This window comes from Drosophila kikkawai, chromosome 3R (assembly GCF_030179895.1).
Source record: "Drosophila kikkawai strain 14028-0561.14 chromosome 3R, DkikHiC1v2, whole genome shotgun sequence".
Classification (NCBI taxonomy): domain Eukaryota; kingdom Metazoa; phylum Arthropoda; class Insecta; order Diptera; family Drosophilidae; genus Drosophila; species Drosophila kikkawai.
Window position 1 is genome coordinate 32,277,140 of NC_091731.1, and position 19,623 is coordinate 32,296,762.

The 19,623-nt window shown below is 38.8% G+C and overlaps 1 protein-coding gene and 1 long non-coding RNA gene across 3 annotated transcripts; one reads left to right on the plus strand and one right to left on the minus strand.

Annotated features, from left to right (window-relative positions):
- Positions 1-8,573: 8,573 nt before the first annotated feature.
- Positions 8,574-10,528, minus strand: LOC108077648 (probable palmitoyltransferase ZDHHC24). Of its 2 annotated transcripts, none has more exons than XM_070286567.1 (2): positions 9,003-10,528; positions 8,574-8,819 (listed from the first exon to the last, which is right to left on the minus strand). In XM_070286567.1, exon 1 carries the CDS (start codon positions 9,807-9,809, stop codon positions 9,003-9,005), a length of 807 nt encoding a protein of 268 aa, XP_070142668.1. In that variant the 5' UTR covers positions 9,810-10,528; the 3' UTR covers positions 8,574-8,819. The 2 variants fall into 2 exon arrangements, with proteins under 2 accessions (XP_070142668.1, XP_017026552.1); XM_017171063.3 differs by lacking the exon at positions 8,574-8,819 and having other exon boundaries at positions 8,917-9,793; positions 10,226-10,526.
- Positions 10,529-14,716: 4,188 nt separating this feature from the next.
- On the plus strand, positions 14,717-15,164 carry LOC108077679 (uncharacterized). Its single transcript, XR_001770811.2, has 3 exons — positions 14,717-14,735; positions 14,826-14,959; positions 15,021-15,164. It is a non-coding gene; the product is annotated as an uncharacterized lncRNA (long non-coding RNA).
- The last annotated feature ends 4,459 nt before the right edge of the window (positions 15,165-19,623 follow it).

Genomic DNA, 19,623 nt, shown 5'->3' on the forward strand with positions numbered 1-19,623 from the left:
TATAGTTTTGTTTCTTTAAAACGTACGATATCACATCGGTAAAGCCAAAACTTAATAAAATTGTTCTTAAAGCAAGGGTAAATATGGGTAATAATGTAATATTCCAAAAATGTCCATATATTTTTCTATATTTCAAATTTCAATCCATTAAAGTTTAAATATTTTTTATCAATACATCCTATCGAATTTTTTCTCTTGATATATGCACCCCCCCTAACCCCTTGCTTCATCCCAACTTCCATGTTTTCCAATTGATTGAAACATGGGCTCAGCATTTTCATTGCCTGCATTTCCCGTTTCTCATTTCGAGTTGATTGCCATTAAACACATATCGCAACCTGTGGGAAATCAATAACTAATATATGGTGTATATGTGCGCCGGCAATATCTAGGGCCCAGGCGAAACAACAATTCAATTAACTCCAACAAGCTGCTGCAGTTTGGCTGTAAAACGGAGGAAATTTCATTTGCCAGCAAATCCTGCTGCTGCCGTTTGGCCACAGCTTCTGTGCGGGAGGGGAAGGCCCTGGCGCGGGTCAGGGACTAAAGCTAATTCATATTTATCGAGAGCTGTGGATGAGCTGCAGCTAATTAAGTCATGCCCCCGGCCAAATGTAGTCAATCAATTTTTGTTTTTGACAGCCAAGCTGAACTGCAATTTAGTAAAAATATAAAAATTTATATAGTCAGCATAATTTACATTATATTTCGAGTGCTTTGAATTGAGCCAGATGTGGCAAAAGCTGGGTGTGCAATTAGGTTTAGTGGTTTATGTTAACTGGGTTACATTGGATTGGATTATAGTGTCTGCCACAAGGTTAGCTCAAAATTGTTGATTAAAATTTGTATATTTTCTATTCTTAAGTTCAAATATTCACAGAAGAGAAATTAGAATAACACAGATATCGGAGAGCTTTGTATAATTTATTATCAAATTCAAAATTTGAACTGTATCTTAAAAACAACGATTTAACTATTCAGCTGCTATCAGTTTAATTCCTTGGCAAAAGATGTATTTTACCTTTTTCCAAACTCTCATATATTTTCTCATGTAATTGAATAAAAACTACATGCCAAAGCCAATAACCCCACACTCTACTTTTTTTTATCTGCACACAGAAGGCATATTTAATTCATTTTGAGCTTGCGATAAATTTTACACGTTGCAGTACCAGCAAAGACTCCTGAAAATGTTGCCATCGAAATGATTTACACAATATATATTTGTCACAGTGCGATAAATCCATCTAATCCTCCGGCAGGACCTCCGACATCTGCATGTCCGGCTTGACAAATAAACTGCAGCAGAGCTTACATAAATATTTCGCCCCAAAAAGAAAACATATTTTGCCACATAAAATAAACATGCAGTTTTTGGGGAGGGGACACAGTGGGGTGCAAGTAGGGCGTGGCAGCTGGGCAGCAGCTGCTTTTAATTGCTTTTTGCTGGTTTTTCGAACGGTTTTGTAACTTTTTAGTTGACATTGAATAATCGCTGCGGAAATTGTCGCTTAACGGGAAATTGTGGTAACAGCGACCAGTGGACTGACTCAACTTGATAATTGATTGGAGCTCTTTAAAATAGTTTGGTTTTTTTTGTATGCCTGACCACTGCCGCAGGCTATACCGATTTTTTGTTACCCATTTAATCTCTGCACGCGTGTCGACTGCAAAGTGGCCCTGACTCGAATTTTTGTTTTGGCCAGAATCTGCTTTGCATGTCAGTAGTTCGCCGGAACGTACAACTTTGACCACGTAAAATACGAGACCCTTCGGGGCACAGGCCACCGCAGGCCAAACTGGCGGAAAAACAAACCGGAGACGGAGCAAAATGAAGTGCAGTCAGCAAGCGGTCTGCCTCGGACTGCAGGCGGTGATCCTTGGGAATTCCGGGGAAGGGCCACAACGAATGAGGGAATGAGCTATTGTAAGCTATGATTAGATATCGAGGAAAAGTCGAAAAGTGCTATTTAATATTATTTATTTTTATTTGTCTCTTTTCCATTACATTGTTCCGACATATTATACAGTCTTTCGATACTTAAATGGGATTTATAAATCGACTTTCCTGTGAAATACCGATATAGTATCAACAAATCGATTTTAAATGAATTTTCAAGGTAATAATACTGTAATCTTATCAGAAATTAATAGCCCAGTTACTTTTATTTGTTGTGGCAAAAAGTATTAATATTTATTTATGGCTTTTTCCTCTGATATTTCAGTCGGGGAAATGCATTTACAATCAGACTGAAAGGATACCAAGCGTTGCCCCATGGCCACCATCTTTCGTACAGGCAAGTGCACCGAAAATGAATGAATTTTCCCAGTCAAAAATGGTGGGAAATGGAAAATGGGAAAGGGTGGCAGGCAACGACTCTGTGCCGCTTCAATTTCATGTCGAGTAAATTTTAATTTACTGCTCTTTTGTGACCGCATGCGAGCCAACAAAACTTTGGGCTCCTTTTTTGCTAGATTTTTTTTTGTTGTTTCCCTTCGGTTTTGACCTGACTCTCCCTCTCGCTGTGTGCGTGTGTGCAAGAGTTTATTTGTTTGGCTTTCTGGTCAAATGATATATCCGGTTGGTCCCGGTTCATTCGGCCCGAGGGCAAGTGTGGGATTTTTAAAGCCAGCGAGCACCACCGGACTGCCATTAGTTTTAATGACCGCAAAAGGCAACCCACAAAATAAAAAAACGGGGGAAAAATGCTTAAAAACAAAACAGCGAGCGAAATAAAAATTCAGCCATTGCTGCTGGCAGGCTAATTGAAGTCTGTCTGAGTGGGATGAGGGGGGGTGCTAGGGGGGCGTGGCAAATCTCAAAACTATGCTTCATTAGCCAAGCTGCAAACTCCATTTGCCTAATGGGGCACAGCCCACGCACAAAATAAAGAAATTTTAGCCATAAAACGTGCCAAGCTTAAGGAATGAACCCGAACCCTCCGAAAATAATGTGTATATATATAAATATTTCGCCTGCAATTGAAAATTCCAAACACAACAATTAAAAAGCAATTAACTATGCAAATTTTCACCATGTTAATGAGCCGGAAAGCGGGCGTTGCCAGCTTATACATATATACATTCGCATATCCTTACCATTTTTCTGGGTTTCCTTTTTTTTGGGTAAGTTTATACCAGGCAATGCTGCTAGCGTCTGACCCAAATACATCAATGTCTGGGAAATGTTTTGGCCAAATGCTTAAAAACAGTCATAAACAGAGAGAAAAGGTACTCGTTTTTCTAACTACTTAATATGTATAATTATAATAAATATTTTTAAATATGTTTAAGGCCTATATTCAACATTAATATTTATAAAATACTTATCAAATAATATTTAATTTTCCGTTTTAGTTATACATTTTCCTCAGTGACCCCCACGTACCAAAACATTTTATCATTTGCTATCATTTTTCATGCCATGACCAAAAAAAGGGTTAAACAATTTTTATGTGTCAACAAGAATAATTTCTGTCACTAACACGAATACACGAATACGAGGCAAGGCAACTTGGCTCCTCAAATTCCCAAGTAGAAAAGAATGAAAAGCGGGTGAAAGTCGGTCGAAAGGTGGGCGGCTGCTGGCTGAAGGCGAGGGCGCCAAACAAAAGGCAGTCGGCGTATTAATAATGAAAACAGGACGAGAACAGAACAACGGAGGACGACTGACAAGCGGAACAAACTAGGACAAACAAGACAACAAAGTGCCACGAAATGTCACAAAAAAAAAGGAATCAACTAGCAGCTCGGAAATGAATACGTTCCCACTTGCAGAGAGAGGTGTAAAATAGCGAAATACTTACTTCCCCTCAACTATTTGCTATGTGTCATAATACTTTACCATAAAGTGTCCAGAAATGTAAGCTTACACTTGGCGCGGATGCCAGCAGGGGCTTCCTTTCTTCCCCATTTTCATGCTGGTGTCAAAAAGTGGGTTTGATGGGGATTATGCTGGAGGGAAGAGCAACCAAAGAGTATTATTAACATCTATTCAAATATATCTTACAAATAATTATTAGAGTATAATTACAAGAAATATCCTGGCATTGCCTTAAAATCACAATCAACTCTCTGCCCCTCTAGCGATAAATTGTAAACTTAATTTGCAGCACTTGAGATTTCTGTTAAATCGATGGTTTTTCTTCCTTTAAAGTTTTTACAAATAAATAAGAAAATTTGCTTACAAAGAAGCTGAAATCCCCACCCCACCCAGTGGAGCAATGAAAGGCAAAAATAGAATGGGAAAACCCCTTTCCAAGAAGCTCTCTCGCCCTTTTCTGCAAAATAAATATGCTGCGAGCTATAAAATTACTGCCAACGATTCGCTTGCAACGTTTATCAAGGCATTTGCACTGCTGAGCATGCCAATGTCAGAACTAAACTACTTAGCGATGACCTTGACAGATGCTCGGCCACCCACCGCTCAGTCACCCAAAGAACACTTGGAAAAAGGGGAAGCTGAAATTAAAAAAAATATATATAGATAAATATTTTCTATTCAAAAGAAACCGAGGGTTTCAATTGGTAAACTTTTTATTCTTTAGAAAATACTTTTATAAAATTTGATTTAAATATTTCTTTCGATATATCATATCTTACTTTTACTTACTAAAATACTTTTAATTTCCCTTTAACTTTTATTCTCAGTGTAGAGCTCATTTCCGCTCAAATCCCTCCGCCTCTTCCCCCTGTCTGGTTGCGCGGCAACAGCTTGGTCCTTTGTCCAGGACCATTATTAATACCAATTAAATGAGCTTAGGTCTGGCTCTGTGTGCCCAATCATTGTATGCTTATTACGCATACGCCGCATGGCCCCGCCAAGCCAGGATATTTATTGCGTAGCCATGACAAAGGCGAAACTTTTTAATTGAAAAAAGTGAGTGGAAATATTTGGCAGCTAGATAAGCCACGGGAGGCGGGCCAGGACTCAGAACACAACCTCTAATTATTCGGCAGGACGCTTCATTAGAAAACCGCGTTAAAGAAAATGGTTTGCTTTTTCTACTTAGTAACCGGCGTCGCCTTCACCATCACCATCACCGCCGCCTGATGAATGACTTAATCACCCAGAAAAGCGCCACACAAATCAACGGGCCCAACAGGATCCGGCTGTTGCCCGCTGTCACAGAACTTTCCCCGGGGCCAAAACTCCGCTCAAAATTAATGGAGCAAATCAAACGAGCAAAAAGCAGACACCAGTTCGGCCGCTGCAAAGTCCAGTTGAATTCTGGCGCAGACTGGAGACTGCAGACCGGAGAGAGCCGCCGCCTGCCAGCGTTTAATAATGACAAGATTTGTGTGGGCTGCATACAAAATTAGCGAAGAGTCGCCATTGCCTTTGCCTCCGCCTCTCATCGCCTCGCATCGTCGTTTCCAACTTTAAGATCCGTGGCCAGGAGCTCATTTATTTTCCCCTGAACGAACATTTCATGGCTTGGCCTGCGTTCTCATTTTTACTACTTTGTGTTCCTCTATACTCTCTCGGAGGTTATTGTTTTAGTTGGAGGTGCTTTGGCGGTATATAAAATAGATAAAAATATAATTATTCAGTTAAAAATTTTGTATATTTAATATAATTTACATTTTTCACAGCTTACGCTAGACCTAAATTTTAATTTTCTCCACGCTACAATATCTTAGGGTATCTCTAGTTGCGAACTACATTCGGATTTGGATCCTCTTTTAAATTAAACTCTGGCGAAATTGCAAAAATATTAACTTCCTGTGCAGCCAGCAAACAAACAACTGCAAAGTTGAGTCATCAAGATTTTAAAACTTCATTTTTGTGGCATACTTGCGGTGCCGCAGTTTTAATTTATGTTTCCTATATACTTTTTTGTTCTTCTGGCTTTAATTAAGCCGAGGAAAACTTAAGAATCGTAGTCAATGCACATGGAAAATTCGTTGAATTGGCATAAAATGTAATAATAATTTTGAGGGCATCCGTAGGGAGCGGGAGTCTGGGGTTGTGTCTGTGTAAAGGAAACAGCTGTTTCCGCAGACAAGACCGGATGGGGTTAGGCGGATTTGATTTTCCCGGCTGAGAGACGCTGTAGGGACAGTAGGGGAATTTTTGGTAAAAGCCTTTGTGGCATTGCGCGAAGCGTGTGCCGCAAATTTGCTATTCATTTGAATTTTCGGTTGGCTCTGGGAGCCCGTTTGGCTGCTTGTTTCCCGACGCCCGACGCCATAAAATGCAAGAGATTATGAAAAGTGCGCTTTTGGCCACTTCCTTGTGTAGCCACAAAAATATTTGGCTTTATATTTTCAGGTTCCCGTTTCCGTTCCCGTTCCCCTTTCACTTTCCTTATTCTGTTTCTGTTGTTTTCTGTGCATTGCAACCATCATAATCATAATGCAAATACGTGGCTGCATTTCGGGGCACTCATTCGTAAAATTTCAATGTGCCACGGCATACATTTGGGGTTGGGCAATCATTGTTGAAATTTAATCAAGTCGTTTTGGGAGTTTCATTTAAATTTTAGATTGTATTTTTCCATGCATACAGGTATGTGGGTATGGCTTCAATTTGTAGCAAATTTTGAATTCAGCTGTGGAATAACATTTTCTTTTTTGTAAAGGGTTTGGGTGAACTGCCAGCTCTCGTTGTATTTTGTTGAAATATTCAGGTAACATTTCGTTTCATTTAGATTTTCATGCAATGTATAGGGTTTTTGTGTCTGTTTGCATTTGTTCATTTTAAATAATAAATACTGAGAGTATTCTTTTGATGATTTCAAATATAACTTTGTAGAGATCTTTCTGTTACTTGTTAGCCTTTTGTTTTTATTTTATTAAAACAAGTTGAATTGTATTTCTGGAATTCTGTATATTTTGCAATTTTGCCAGGAAAGATTTCTTCATTCTTCCTTTTTCCTTTTTTTATTTTTGCACCGAGTCCTTGTTGCTGGCAGCCGCATTGCAACCGAGAGCAAGTCGGACATTGGTTTCATCCTATTACCAGTGCTTAGATAAAGCCAAAGGATTTCAGCCCCGAGAGCTCTTCTTCGGTATTTATGCATTGCCCGTTGCCAAGTGAAACCAAAAGCTGAAAACTATTACAGTAATTTTTATATTTATTTATGAGCTGCCGGACTGAGAGTGAGCTTCTTTCTGAGCCGTCGTTGTTGTCGCTTGGGCATTAGTTTAAAAAAATACATTTCAAGAGAAGTTTTTAGCTTAGTAAGCACTACTTGAGTGAGCTTCGCTGGGCTTTAGTTTTTGTTTTGTCCTTGTGCTGGATGCCAGTCACGTGGCTGTCATTGGATATCGGAAAAACTACGTATTTCCCAATGGGAATTCCGGATGTCTAACGAGCGTGACAAATGCAAATGAAAGTAACAACGAAGAAGCCGAATTTCATCTGACCCAGTGGACACATGACACAAACGAAAGCTGGAAAGGGGGAAGCTCGAGGCAGGCAGACCGAGACTAAAAGCCAAAAACCTAATCAAGTGTTTTGATTGCATTCGTAATTGTTATGAATTTTGGTGTTCTAGGACTGCAATTTCCATGGAGAAACATTACAAGATAACTAATCTTTGTGAGGAAATATTACTTAATGGCGGCTACTAAAAGCTTTAGGTTTATTAAGACGATAAGTCCAATATAAAATATTAAAAAAAATAATCGAAATTTTTATGTAATAAATTTATAAAGAATCATAAAAATTGCATTGATTATTTCACCTTTAATTTTTACTAAAAATAGATTAGAATATTTTAAAATTCACTCGTATTATCCATTCCCCGTCCCTTGCTTTTTAAAATGAATTTGACTTTTTGTTTGGCTTCTATGAAATTTTTGCAATTTTCCCCATGCCAATTTTTTTCCGCTGGGCTGACTGTTGTCGTCGTCCTGTGGCCCGTGAGGGCCTGCTGCAGTTGCAAATGCTTGAAATTACATTTTTCGCATTAATAAAAATAAAATAAAAAGCCAGCTCCTCCCTGTGCACAAAATATGCAAATGTGCCGCGTGCAGCGCACCAGATAAAACTGAGCAGGAGGCACACTCTCCCAAAAACACACATGTGTGAGTCCTTTTTTTCGCTTCTTTATTTTTCTGCCCCTTTGCAGGACGGAGTTCTGGGTGTCAGCCATAATATGGAGCAGCTGTTGCCGGCAGTGCCAAAAGGCACAATAAATTTGTGCATTAGTTCTTTCAGCTCCTGCCCAATCCGGGATGCACTCGGGGTCTGTGGCCTCTAAAATGCTTTGAATATAGATGTGTATATGCCAGTGGCTGGCGGGGTTTTAAACAAATTGAGAAATTGTGTTTTGCATAAATAAAGCAACGTCTGGCGGCTGGCTATTTAATGATGCGAAAATATTTATACAAAACTTGAAAGCGCTGCGGGATACTCCCCAAAATGTTAATAATGCCCAGTCAGAAATTGCCTTTGGCTATTTACTTTGCCTTTACATATTTGGCAACAATTAATTAGTTCTTCATGAAACACTGTGATGATTTGTAAAAGCTCTCCGAATTTATTATGAATATTCAAGCAGACAATTAGTCTGCAACGGTATAAATCAGAAATCTAATTCGGTTTTAAAAATTAATAGCTATAGGTGGTGTCTTGTCTGTCTGTTAGGCTGCTTGGTTTTGCTCTTGACAATAATGATTAAAAATGGAAGAGCTTCTTGGATTTTTATAGAAATTAATTGGGGTCTTTAATTTACCTTGGGAATTGTAAAAGGAATTCTTTACTCGAGCGAGTTGTTGGCCCAGTTGTGGGGATCACAATAGTTCAGGATGCGGTTATTTAGGGCCCCAAGCCGGTGGCTGACGTAAGTGCTAACCACGTAAGTGCTGACCTTAAAAAATAAATTCGATATGCTAGTCATAGTGAAATGTAAATGTCAGGTTTTTTTCAAAGGTTGAAAATAATTACTACAAATGTTGTTGTACAAATAAGGACTTGTTTCACACAATAACATTTCAATTTATTATTTTCCTTAATAAATAAAAATTTAGATAAATATTTGATAGATAATTACTCATGTGCTCCGTTTCAACTGCCATTTGGTGCCGTCGTGTGGCAAGGGACTCTTTATGGAAGGCGATAAGAAGGTCCACAGACCTCTCTCTCCCATTATAATCCTGCAGTTCGATCTCACACCCAAATCGTAGCTGCGATCTAGGATTTGATAGTACGAAGTGTTCAGATAGACAACATGTATTTGGAATGCAAACATGATGACAGCTGCTACCCAGGAAAATAGGGTAATGGAGAACAGTAAGGTGTCCAAGAAGGTGGAAAAATTAATGAGTTGCAAAACCAATAGATTCCTTACTAATAATACAAAGGTGCTGACGAGACACATGCCAGTTCCCAATGCCGCATAGAACGTGAACCAGAAGAAGTACCGATGGTTATTGTGTCCGATGCAGGCGGCCGTGAAGATGCAGTGATGGTCCCGCTTCAAAATGCAACACTCACACAGCTTGCAATGCCAGGATCTGGGGGGTGCCAGCTTCTGGCACAAATCACAATGCTGCCACAGATGCTTCTCTTCCGCAGCTGGCACTTGCCTCTCCTCGGGCAGACTAGCCACCGAGGATGTGGCACGGTGGCAGGCCAACATGTTCCCCAGGATATTGTACATTATGAAGATGGCCAGTATCCAGTACAGCTTGCACAACACTTCGCTAAGCAGCTGTGGCGCCACATGCAGCATTTGCACCAAAAACAAAAGGACAGAGGTCGACAGTCCCAAAACTACAGCCAGCGGATGTCCCACTCTCACGAAATTCTTGGGATTACGACCGGCATAGTGATGAAGTATATCTACCACAATACACATGGTTTTTAGTATTTATCAAGAGTTAAATAGGAAATATATGATTTTAAAGTTGCATTTTTCAAAATATTGTTTCTTATTTTCAACACAAAAGTCAGGGGTATCTCTTTTTTAAGTTAAATGAATAACCAAAGAATAACCCAAACGCTTTGAAAATAGATCTATTTCTCAGGCAGTGTCTAAAGTTGGATTTTAGCTTAAGGATTCTAAGTTTAGTTAACCATTATTAGAATTTGAAAAGGGTGATATACTAATTAAATCTTATACAAATTATAAGTGCTTTCTTTTTTCATTCAGGGACTTTGATTTGTGTGTTTAGTTCTGAGGAACACTTGACCTTTTACTTGGATTTCATAATCACACTCTGATATGCAACGTCTCAAACCAAAAGCCAAAATTAGTTCCAGTTCCGGTTTTACCTTCTATTTTCCTATATAAGTAGAGATGAATTTAAGGGATTTAGTTATAGCATCACCAGCTTCCAACCACTCTAGATCTTCGACCCTATTCCAAATCAAACCGATAGCCATGAAGTTCCTTGCTGGTGTTGTCGCCGTACTCTTCTTCGTGGGTCTGCTCCAGGTCCAGGGTGAAAATAGCAACGACAACACGAATCAAATTCAAATTGCCAACCTGAGTAGCCTTGGATAAATAATGCACTAAATATTTGCAGTAAATAAATGCAGTAAATAAACAAAGCTCTTTATTTTTATAAAAAATAATCAAATTCAAATTTCCAACTTAACTGGTCTTGGAAAATAATAGAAGGAAATAAGTGCAGTAAGCAGTAAAGCTTTTGCATCTTTACTCATGGGCCTGACTTGGTTAAAGTAACAAAAGATTAGCCAATGTGGATTGGCAACAAAACTTCCATTGGCTAAATAATTGTACGGATCCTATTAAAATGCCCATTCAGCATTAATGCCTATGAAAATTGTACATATATTATCATTTCTTCTCTAGGCCTTCAGAAATCATTAAAAGCTGACATATCTCAGTAAAAAATTGAAACTTTGCTCTTTTAAAAATGCAAAAGCAAATCTTTTGAATTTCTAATACCGCACGCAGTGGCTCTTTCAACTACAGCGGCTCTTTCCATTCTGTTTTTGAGGAAGAGCTAGAAAGCAGAGCTTGCAAAAAACTGTCGACCGTTTCTAATTGTCTGCATATATCTGTCTCTCTCTCACTCTTTACGAAAAGACTCAGAGAGCACCCGTTCATGAGTTCTTGGAATCAGCTCGCGCGCGTTCAGAGCGAACTCGTTTTTTTCTATTCTGCTTTGTTTCGGTTGTCCCATGAACCGTGGTCAGTGAACAAAAGTCTTTTGCGTATGTATTGGTATACATTCACACGCATAGGCAAGCAAATCGTTAAACGTTTAGTTGCGATTTAAAAACAAAATTGTCTAAAACTTTTCTATTCTTTTTAATAGCATTTTGTTATACGGACACTTGTTCACAAAAATAAATAAATAAAAAAAAAAAAACAAACAAAGGTGAAGACCGTTCGCGCTGAGCTGTTCGGTCCCTTGGTCTTTTGCTGGCTCTCTGTGTGCGAACGTTTCTCGTCCCGCTCTTTACGCACGGCTCATTGAAAGGCCGAAGCAAAAAGAGCTCAACGAAAAGCGTTCAACAAAAAGCCGAAATGAAGACAGCAAAACTCCCTTGCTCTGAACGAGAGCGAGAGAGTATGATCTTTTTCGGTTTTGCTCGCACCGAGAGCACAGGAAAAACCCCGTCGACAGTTATTTGCAAGCTCTGCTAGAAAGTCGTCCCAGGTGGTCGTTGTTCGTTTTTGGCGATCAATGTATGGGGTCAGAGAGGCGCCCCAAGTGCGATCTCAAGGTTGCAACAACAAATCACATGCGTTTTGCGACGCTTATGAAAATCTGTCTCGCTCATGACTGCGAGCTTGGTGATAGTTTTTTTTTTTTGCTGACTGTTCAAAGGTCAGCTTTTCATGGTAATTATTAATTATATATAGTTAAGCAGATTGGTTCCACTTATGCAAGCCTCGCTATATAAGTCGCAACCACTCTCGGTTCTTTCTATATTTTTTTTCAAATCAAACTGGCTGCCATGAAGTTCCTTGCTGGTGTTGTCGCTGTACTTTTCTTCGTTGGTTTGCTCCAGGTCCAGGGGCAAGATTCTAACGATAATACAAATCAAATTCAAATTGGCAACCTAAGTAGCCTTGGATAAAAAATTCAAGTAAATATATGCAGTAAATAAATGCAGTAAATAAAAAAAGGTCTTTATTATTCTTATCGGAAAGTTAAATTTGGGACTGCAATTTGCAATTTGGGAGAATTTCAAATTGGTTGATAAAATAAGATGGAATTTTAATAAAAAATGTTTATTTTTGGAATTAAATTATTTACGAGAGGATGCTAAAAGACCACAAGTATTGAACTCAATAAAAAATACATATTTATTTTAGATTTTAGCATCAGCAGACGGTTCGATTTAGCCAGTTGGTCAGAGATTAGAACCAGGCGCAAACAAGGGCATCTCGTAATACAAATATTGTCCTTTATTTAGTACGCATATTCAGGGGTCTTACATAACCTGCTTACTAAAATATAAATGGTAAGTTTAAACTTCAATATATTAGAATGCAGTTAGCTTTGCTTTAAAGGTCAACTTTTGTTCGGGAGTAGCCAACAATTTGCTATTCTTATTCGCTTTACTTTTGCCAACCTATAAGTAGAGGTCTTTTTAGTTTAAAACTCATTTCTCTCTGGAACTGGTAGCCATGAAGTTTCTCATTGGTCTTGTTGCTGTGTTGTTTGTCTTGATGTTGGTCCAAGGCGCTAAAAACAATGTAAATACTAACGAGAATCTGTGCAACGGTCGTATTCGAAATCGTCGGATTTTGGCGAAATGTAGAAGTAAATCGAATAATAAGATCACATTTACTAAGGGAAAAACATAGCTTACTCAGTGGTCTATTCTTATTCGCTTTACTTTTGCCAACCTATAAGTAGAGTCCTTTCTAGTTCTTAACACATTTCCCACTGGATCCGGCAGCCATGAAGTTCCTCATCGGTCTTATTGCCATGTTGTCTGCCTTGATGTTGGTCCAAGGCAATACTATAAATATAAATAATAATAGTATCTCAATAAATCTAGATGACGTTGCATCGGGTCAGTAAAACCGCACTGTTTCTTTGCCCATTTCAGAGGAATTAAACCCACACCAGCTACCCAATAAAAGTATACAAAAATATATAATAAAATTCATAAACAGATAGCAATCGCAATACTAAATAATGTTTAAACTTAATGACGAAACTTGCTCACATATATCCTATTCCATTGATATACCTTCTTTTTATTGCGGAACAGGGAGTTGTCCTCATATGCGAAAGGGTATATCTGAGGTTTTTTCTGTTTTCAGCAAACTTTTTATTGTTCTTTCAAGTGGCATTGTTGTTCCCGTTGCTGCCACAGATAACTACGTGCTAAGAAATGTATAGCAAACTACAGAAGCACAATATATATCTGTGTAGGATAGGATAGGATATATATACTAGAACACAGAGAACGCTGGAGATTCGTGGCGAAGGCAGCCAGACAATGGCTGGCGCCCACGTCTCTATGGACACATTCTAATAAAAAGCAAGAACAGAGAATGTCTTTTTCGTGTGTGTTGCCATTGCCTCGGAAGCCTCCACAGTTTCCTCATATTCCAGCCATACTTTCTTGTTCCCTTTTGCAGAGATGACCAATGGACAAATGGGGAAGGCGATGTAAGAAACATGTATTTAAATATTGTATTATATTTTATATTATTATCAAATACAAATTAAGTTGTGTGCCATTATCCTTCATTTATTTATTTATATTAAGTTCCAAGAATAAAACACAAATAGCTGCTCATCACTATCTCCTAGCTAGCTAGTTGTCCTTCGCCAATGTTCAACTTCTGCCGCTGCGCTCGAGTTTTTAGGCTTTTTGTTACTCGGGCAACATTTGAGTTATAAATGCCGCACTACTCGAATGAATCTCCTGGGCGTAATAGTTTTCAAATGGCTCTCCATATACGTCCGTCTCACGGTATCCCCTTCTCCCAGCATTCTCATCCTCTTCCTTTCAGAGATTTTGTGTCTGTCTTTATTGCAAAAGTATCGCACACAAGTGGCTCGCTGTCTTTGGCATCCTTGAGCGAAAAACCGCTTGCCAATGCAAAAATGTCCGAATGAATCCTAGGGGGTTTGAGAGGAAGTGAGTAGAGCAGTTAGTGGCCCACAAATTTCCCACTTTATGCCATTGGGTGGTCATGGTTTCTGACAGACCACTTCTTATTTCCGAATTAATGAAAACCCAAAATGAGAAATTAAAGTCGATGGACAAAAAGTAATTAATAACGAGAATATTTTCATTGTTTTCTTTATTATTAGCATCTTATTTATAGAACAAGAATATTTCAAGGACAATATTACAATTCTAACTGCTTAAGTCAACTCCTTAAGGAAGCAGATTAACCTAATACGTATACGTAATATCCCAACTTTTTCCAAAAACCAATTTAATATCGTTTACTTTTTGTCTATATATATATTTTAGCTTAATTCACAAATTGCTTAGGCTTAGGGAAATTGCTTTCCGGCCAATCAATTGCCATTGATTAGGTGCCCGGCTCTTATCGCAATAATGGCCACTTCAAGGCCTTGAGCCACGGCAAATAAATCAATTTTTCTCGTTTCCGGTCAATTAGTGGCGTCTAATCGGTTTGCCAAAGGTTGAGAAGTTAAACCAATCGCCGTGGTTCTCTGGCGGTAAAAGCAAACAGGCGGGAGGGGATATATATTTAACTTACTCATTGATGTCTTTAGTATTATTATCAACCTCTCAACCTGCTGCAATTTACACCTGTCCAGCAACTTTAATTTTTGTGCTTAGCTATTTTAATTCCCCTAGTCTTGGTGTGGGTATTTTTTAGCTTAAAATTAACACGCTATTTCATGGACATTTTAAAAAATATGTAATTTTCGGTGTAAAATTAAAAATGTTACAGATTTACATAATGCTCTGAAAAGATTTAAAAAAGTGTGAACGGGTCTGTGGCTAAACCTTAAGTTGCCATCAAAATGAACGGACGTCTTTTGTGGGTGCCTATTTTACTCAGTGGTCTTGTGTCTTTGGCAGCTGGTGAGTCATTGATTGTTATTTCAAAGCCCATGAAAAATGTTTAAATTTCAAATCCTTGCAGGTCAACGGTGCTGGTGTGATAATGCTATTACTGTGCGGTGTTGTCCCTACATCGGTGGAGCTGATTCGGTATAGAGATCCTCTTTCTCTCTCGAAGCTGTCCTGAGGCGGAAGTGATTCAAATATATTTTGACTTATGCCTTGATTTCTTTGGTATTTATTAGTAGCCTCTACACCTGCTGCACTTTACACTTGCCCTGCAAGGTTCACTTTCTTGACTGGCCATTTCCCCTTTGAAGACACTCGGGCGTATTAGCAATTTTAATGCCCCTGGCCTTATGGCACATATTAAATGCTAATTCGCATACGGCACACGATCCCAGATGGAACACCACCACCACCACTCTCCCCATCTTTTATTTTATTTAGATTTTTTATGCTGTGACGGAGGACACGGTTACGCTACATGACATTTACAAGTTATTATTATGCAAAGGACACGCTGCGGAGTCCTTTGGCGTGGCCTCTCTATCCCATTTCCCCCCCCCCCCTGCCTTTTCATATGTTGCAAAATCTGCTGCGGCGTTGGGAAATTTGCATTTATTCATGGCATAAATAAAGGATCCCCAGCGTAGGGGGACGAGAGTCCCGAAAAAAGGGATATATTTAATCTGGTCACAGCGCGAGTGTGTGGAGTTCAACGGAAATCATGACAGCATTTCGCGTGCTGATGTCGATGTGCTTTATTTATAATTTATCTGCTGGAAAGTGCATCGCATAGTGGAGTTGTTTAGTGCGGGGATAAAGCGAGCGCACACACCTGCCGGCGACAGCCGCAGGTGCAGCCACAAAAGTGACGCAAATTTTGTTTGCCCAGCGCTCTGTTGTCTCTCCTCTACCTCTGCTACACATAACAATTACATGCATTTAAAATCTGGTTTTGGTTTTGGTTTTTGGGATTCGCGGTTTGCTTCCGTTCTCAATTTTCTCTTCAGTTTCGACAGACGGATCAGGGATGCAGGCCATTTTAAATTCATTCTATATTTTGGAATATTAATATATTTTTTTTTAACTGAATTGTTAAGCATTTTGTAAGGTTTAAATAAAAAAAGTATATTTCCAAAAATTTAAATTAATTTCTTAAATAGAAAAGAAATCAAAATGAAGTTCTAAGTTACATAAAAATGTAAAATTGTGCAGAAAAAAAGTTTTTATTGTAATTAATATGCATATTTCATTAATAAATTAATTCCTAGCTTCCAATAATTATTAGTTTTATTTGTTTGGCACCCTGGCTAAATCAGCACTTTATTTTGTGGCTGCTAAAATCATTGATTTCCATTTTTAATGCTAAAATCACGCATTGCATTGTCCTGTTTCGTTGCCAATAGGTAATAAGTCTAATTCTACATATTTTGTCATCTCGCATGGAAACCCTTATCATCCAAAATGTAATGACCAAGAAAAACAAGGTGAAATGATATATATTATTTGCTAAGCAAACCCCCAAAATACACAAGGACCGGCAGCTGTTTTCTTGCAGAGACCCCACAGCCCCTCCCAAAACCGGAACATAATAATAATAATCTCATAATGCGGAATTAGAGGAGCGTAAAATTAGCCCCAAACCGATGTGGATTCTTCTCCACATTATGCATGCATTATATTACAAGTTGGGGAAAATAAAATTAAGCTCAGACCAACACACAATATACAACAAATCAAAATACTGTAAAATTTCCAACCGGTCGCAGAAATATGCATATGAAGTAAACGGTTGGCGCCATGTGGTTACAATAAAGGTGAAAGTACACATGAAGAAAATTTAGTACACAAAAATTAATCAAAAATTAAAATCCAGATATATAAAACGATATGTCAGTGGCCTTTTTACAATTATAATTTGAAAACAAAGAAATTTATTTGTATTAATTATATTTTACCTTTTTATATCATAGAAATTTATAATGAATACTAAATAATGAACATAATGTTTCTATATCTTATAACATTTCTTCAAGAATTTACTATAAGATCGAAAAACTATTTTCACCTCAAAAGCAATAAAGTAAAGTGTTCTGTACCTATCTTATATCGTTTTTCCAAGTGTATCCTTGTACCTGTAGTCTGAACCCCGTTTCTCTCTGTTTTCCGTTTAGTATTTGCACAGCTTTTCCGCATTTCCCTGGCCCCATTTCACTTCACCTTCTCCTTATGTCTCGGCCATCATTTTGGGGGCAGAGTCTGGTCTCCACCTTGACCCTTCACTCTTTGTTCTCCGCTCATTACGTTTCCTTTGAGCTGGTTTATTTTCCCGGGAAAAGCATCATCTTTTGTATGGCCGCCGTCGATTCCTTTTCCATTAGCACTTTAATATTTAATGACTTCTGTTTATCGCACATAATTGAATTCTGTGCTGCGGTCTTCGGGTCTTGGGAGCTTTTTTCTGCAGCTGGCCTTTATTATTTGCCTTTGGCTTATTGCTCATTATATTATTATCTTTTGTTTGTAATATCCGCAATATGGCTTGAGCCCTGGCATTTTTATGAGGCTTCATTATTTGGTTTTTATTCTTATAAATAATGCAGGCGAGTATCCCGGCTCTCACGTTTTCTCACACTCGTTTTTTGGTCCGACTTTTGTTTCATTCGCGTAATTCTCAATCAGAATCCAGACACACATGGCCTGGCATGATTTTCTTTATAGGTCCCTCGGCTTTTTTCTCTTTTTCCCCGGCTGATTTTCCGACACCGCTTGTAAGTAAAAGTTACACCCTTGGCGCTGGCGCCTTTTAGAGTTTCCGTTAGGACCAACGCGAGTAGGTGGAGTTCGGAGGTTCGTTGCCGAAAATTTAATTAATGTATTTTCTTCGTGTTTTCGCATATTCATGCCTCAAAAATGTTGGTGCTGCATGTGTGGCACGTTTTGCTCATTAGCCATTTAGGTGGTATAAATATGCATTAAACCATCTCGCTGAATCCTTCCTATCCTGAGACGTTAGTTACAATTTATGGCCAAGACATGAAACGGACAAAAAACCCAGACTGGCACACGCACACACACACTTGCAGGGAATTCAAGTGCAAGGCAAATTGAAGGACGCCAAGGGGGCCAAGGACATTTACCTTTTGTCCTAATGAAAAGACAACAAAATGCGAAGGATGAACGGGGAAAGTCGGGGAAAAAAGCTCGTCTTCCTTTTTCTTCAACAAAAGCTTGCCCCGGCGACCAAAAGCTTGGTCCCGGCAATTGTCGAAATATACATTTGACAGGCCCCATAATTGCCCTTAAACACGGGCTCGTTCCTGGAGAAAAAATTTGCAAATTTAACCTGCATAAATTATACGGAACACTGTTGAATCAGAAAAAAGGGAAAAGAACATCCGCAGTTATTTATTATGCGGTGACCTAAAAGAGAAAATACAGAAATAAAGTAAAAGTAAAAGAGTTTTGTTGAAAGCTAAAAACAGAAAGGAAAAGAAAAGGTATAAGCCGCCCACAGCATTATTTCAAATTTGTATATAAATTTTACTTTTTTTTCCCGCTCTCTAGAGCGGCAGTGGCAACCGCAAAATGGCCAGCGACACGCCGGCCCAGTTAACTTTGCCTTCAAACATCATTTGTCAAGGCGAACACAAGCACAGGCACACACAGAGGCAGAGAATGGCCCGCAGGGAAATAACTAGCAAATATAACAAGCAAAAGCGAATTTTCACGGCTCTTTAAGCGGCAGAGCCTCGATACAAAAATGTGTTTTGCTTATTAGACTGTCCAGGCAACCCTGGCAATCCATCAGGCGTGCAGGCAACTCTGACGCACGCCTGACGTTGATTGCCACCCCATATCGTGCGTCCACCCCATATACCCCCCATATAAGTAAAAGATCACACCAGAGCAATCTAATCCGGCGCCGAGCAAATTGTCCAATGCTTTTTGTGTTGTGTCTTGTGGTTGACAGGCGGGCGAACGTTTTGACAGCCCCGAAAAAAAGGTAGAGGAATAGTGGAAAAATGGGGAACAGGAACATGGTCAGGGATGAGACTGAGACCAAAACTGGAAAGAATGGGAATATAGTAACATCTGACATTGAATTACACTTTAAAATTAAAATATTTAATATGTAAAATATATAAAACAGAATATCGATATATTCCTTATATATCGCAACATTAAATTATTGGTTTAAATATCGGGACAGAATTTATATATCGAAATTTGCTGTTATCCCTATTTTAGATTTTTGTTTTAAATTTTTTGAAATAAGGAAAACATTTTACCTAGACAACCAATTCATTTTATTAGCTTAAAGAATATTTCCCGCTAGCCATCCTGTTGAGAAGTGCAGAGCTGAGAGCACTTTCTGAAAAGTATGCTATGATTTTGGCTATTCTTTCCCCCCTCTTCCTCCTAATCAAATGCAAGTGGCGGAAACTGGAATTCCGTTTTTGCTAAACCCCACAAAAACGGACATGTGTGCTGCAGATAGGGGCGTTGGTTGCACTTGCCACGCCCAGAGCCATGGTGAAGCCTTGACATGTTTAGCATAAATTTCCTGATGACCTCAATTCTGCTGGCTTTAAGGCAGAGGCGAGATTATTCTGCTTATCCCAGCAGATCCTTTGGGCAATTAAATGCCTCGCAATTTTAATAAAATGATTAAAACC

Excerpts from the sequence above, each read along its gene's own strand:
- LOC108077648 (XM_070286567.1), bottom strand. The coding sequence starts at position 9,809 with ATGTGTATTGTGGTAGATATACTTCATCACTATGCCGGTCGTAATCCC.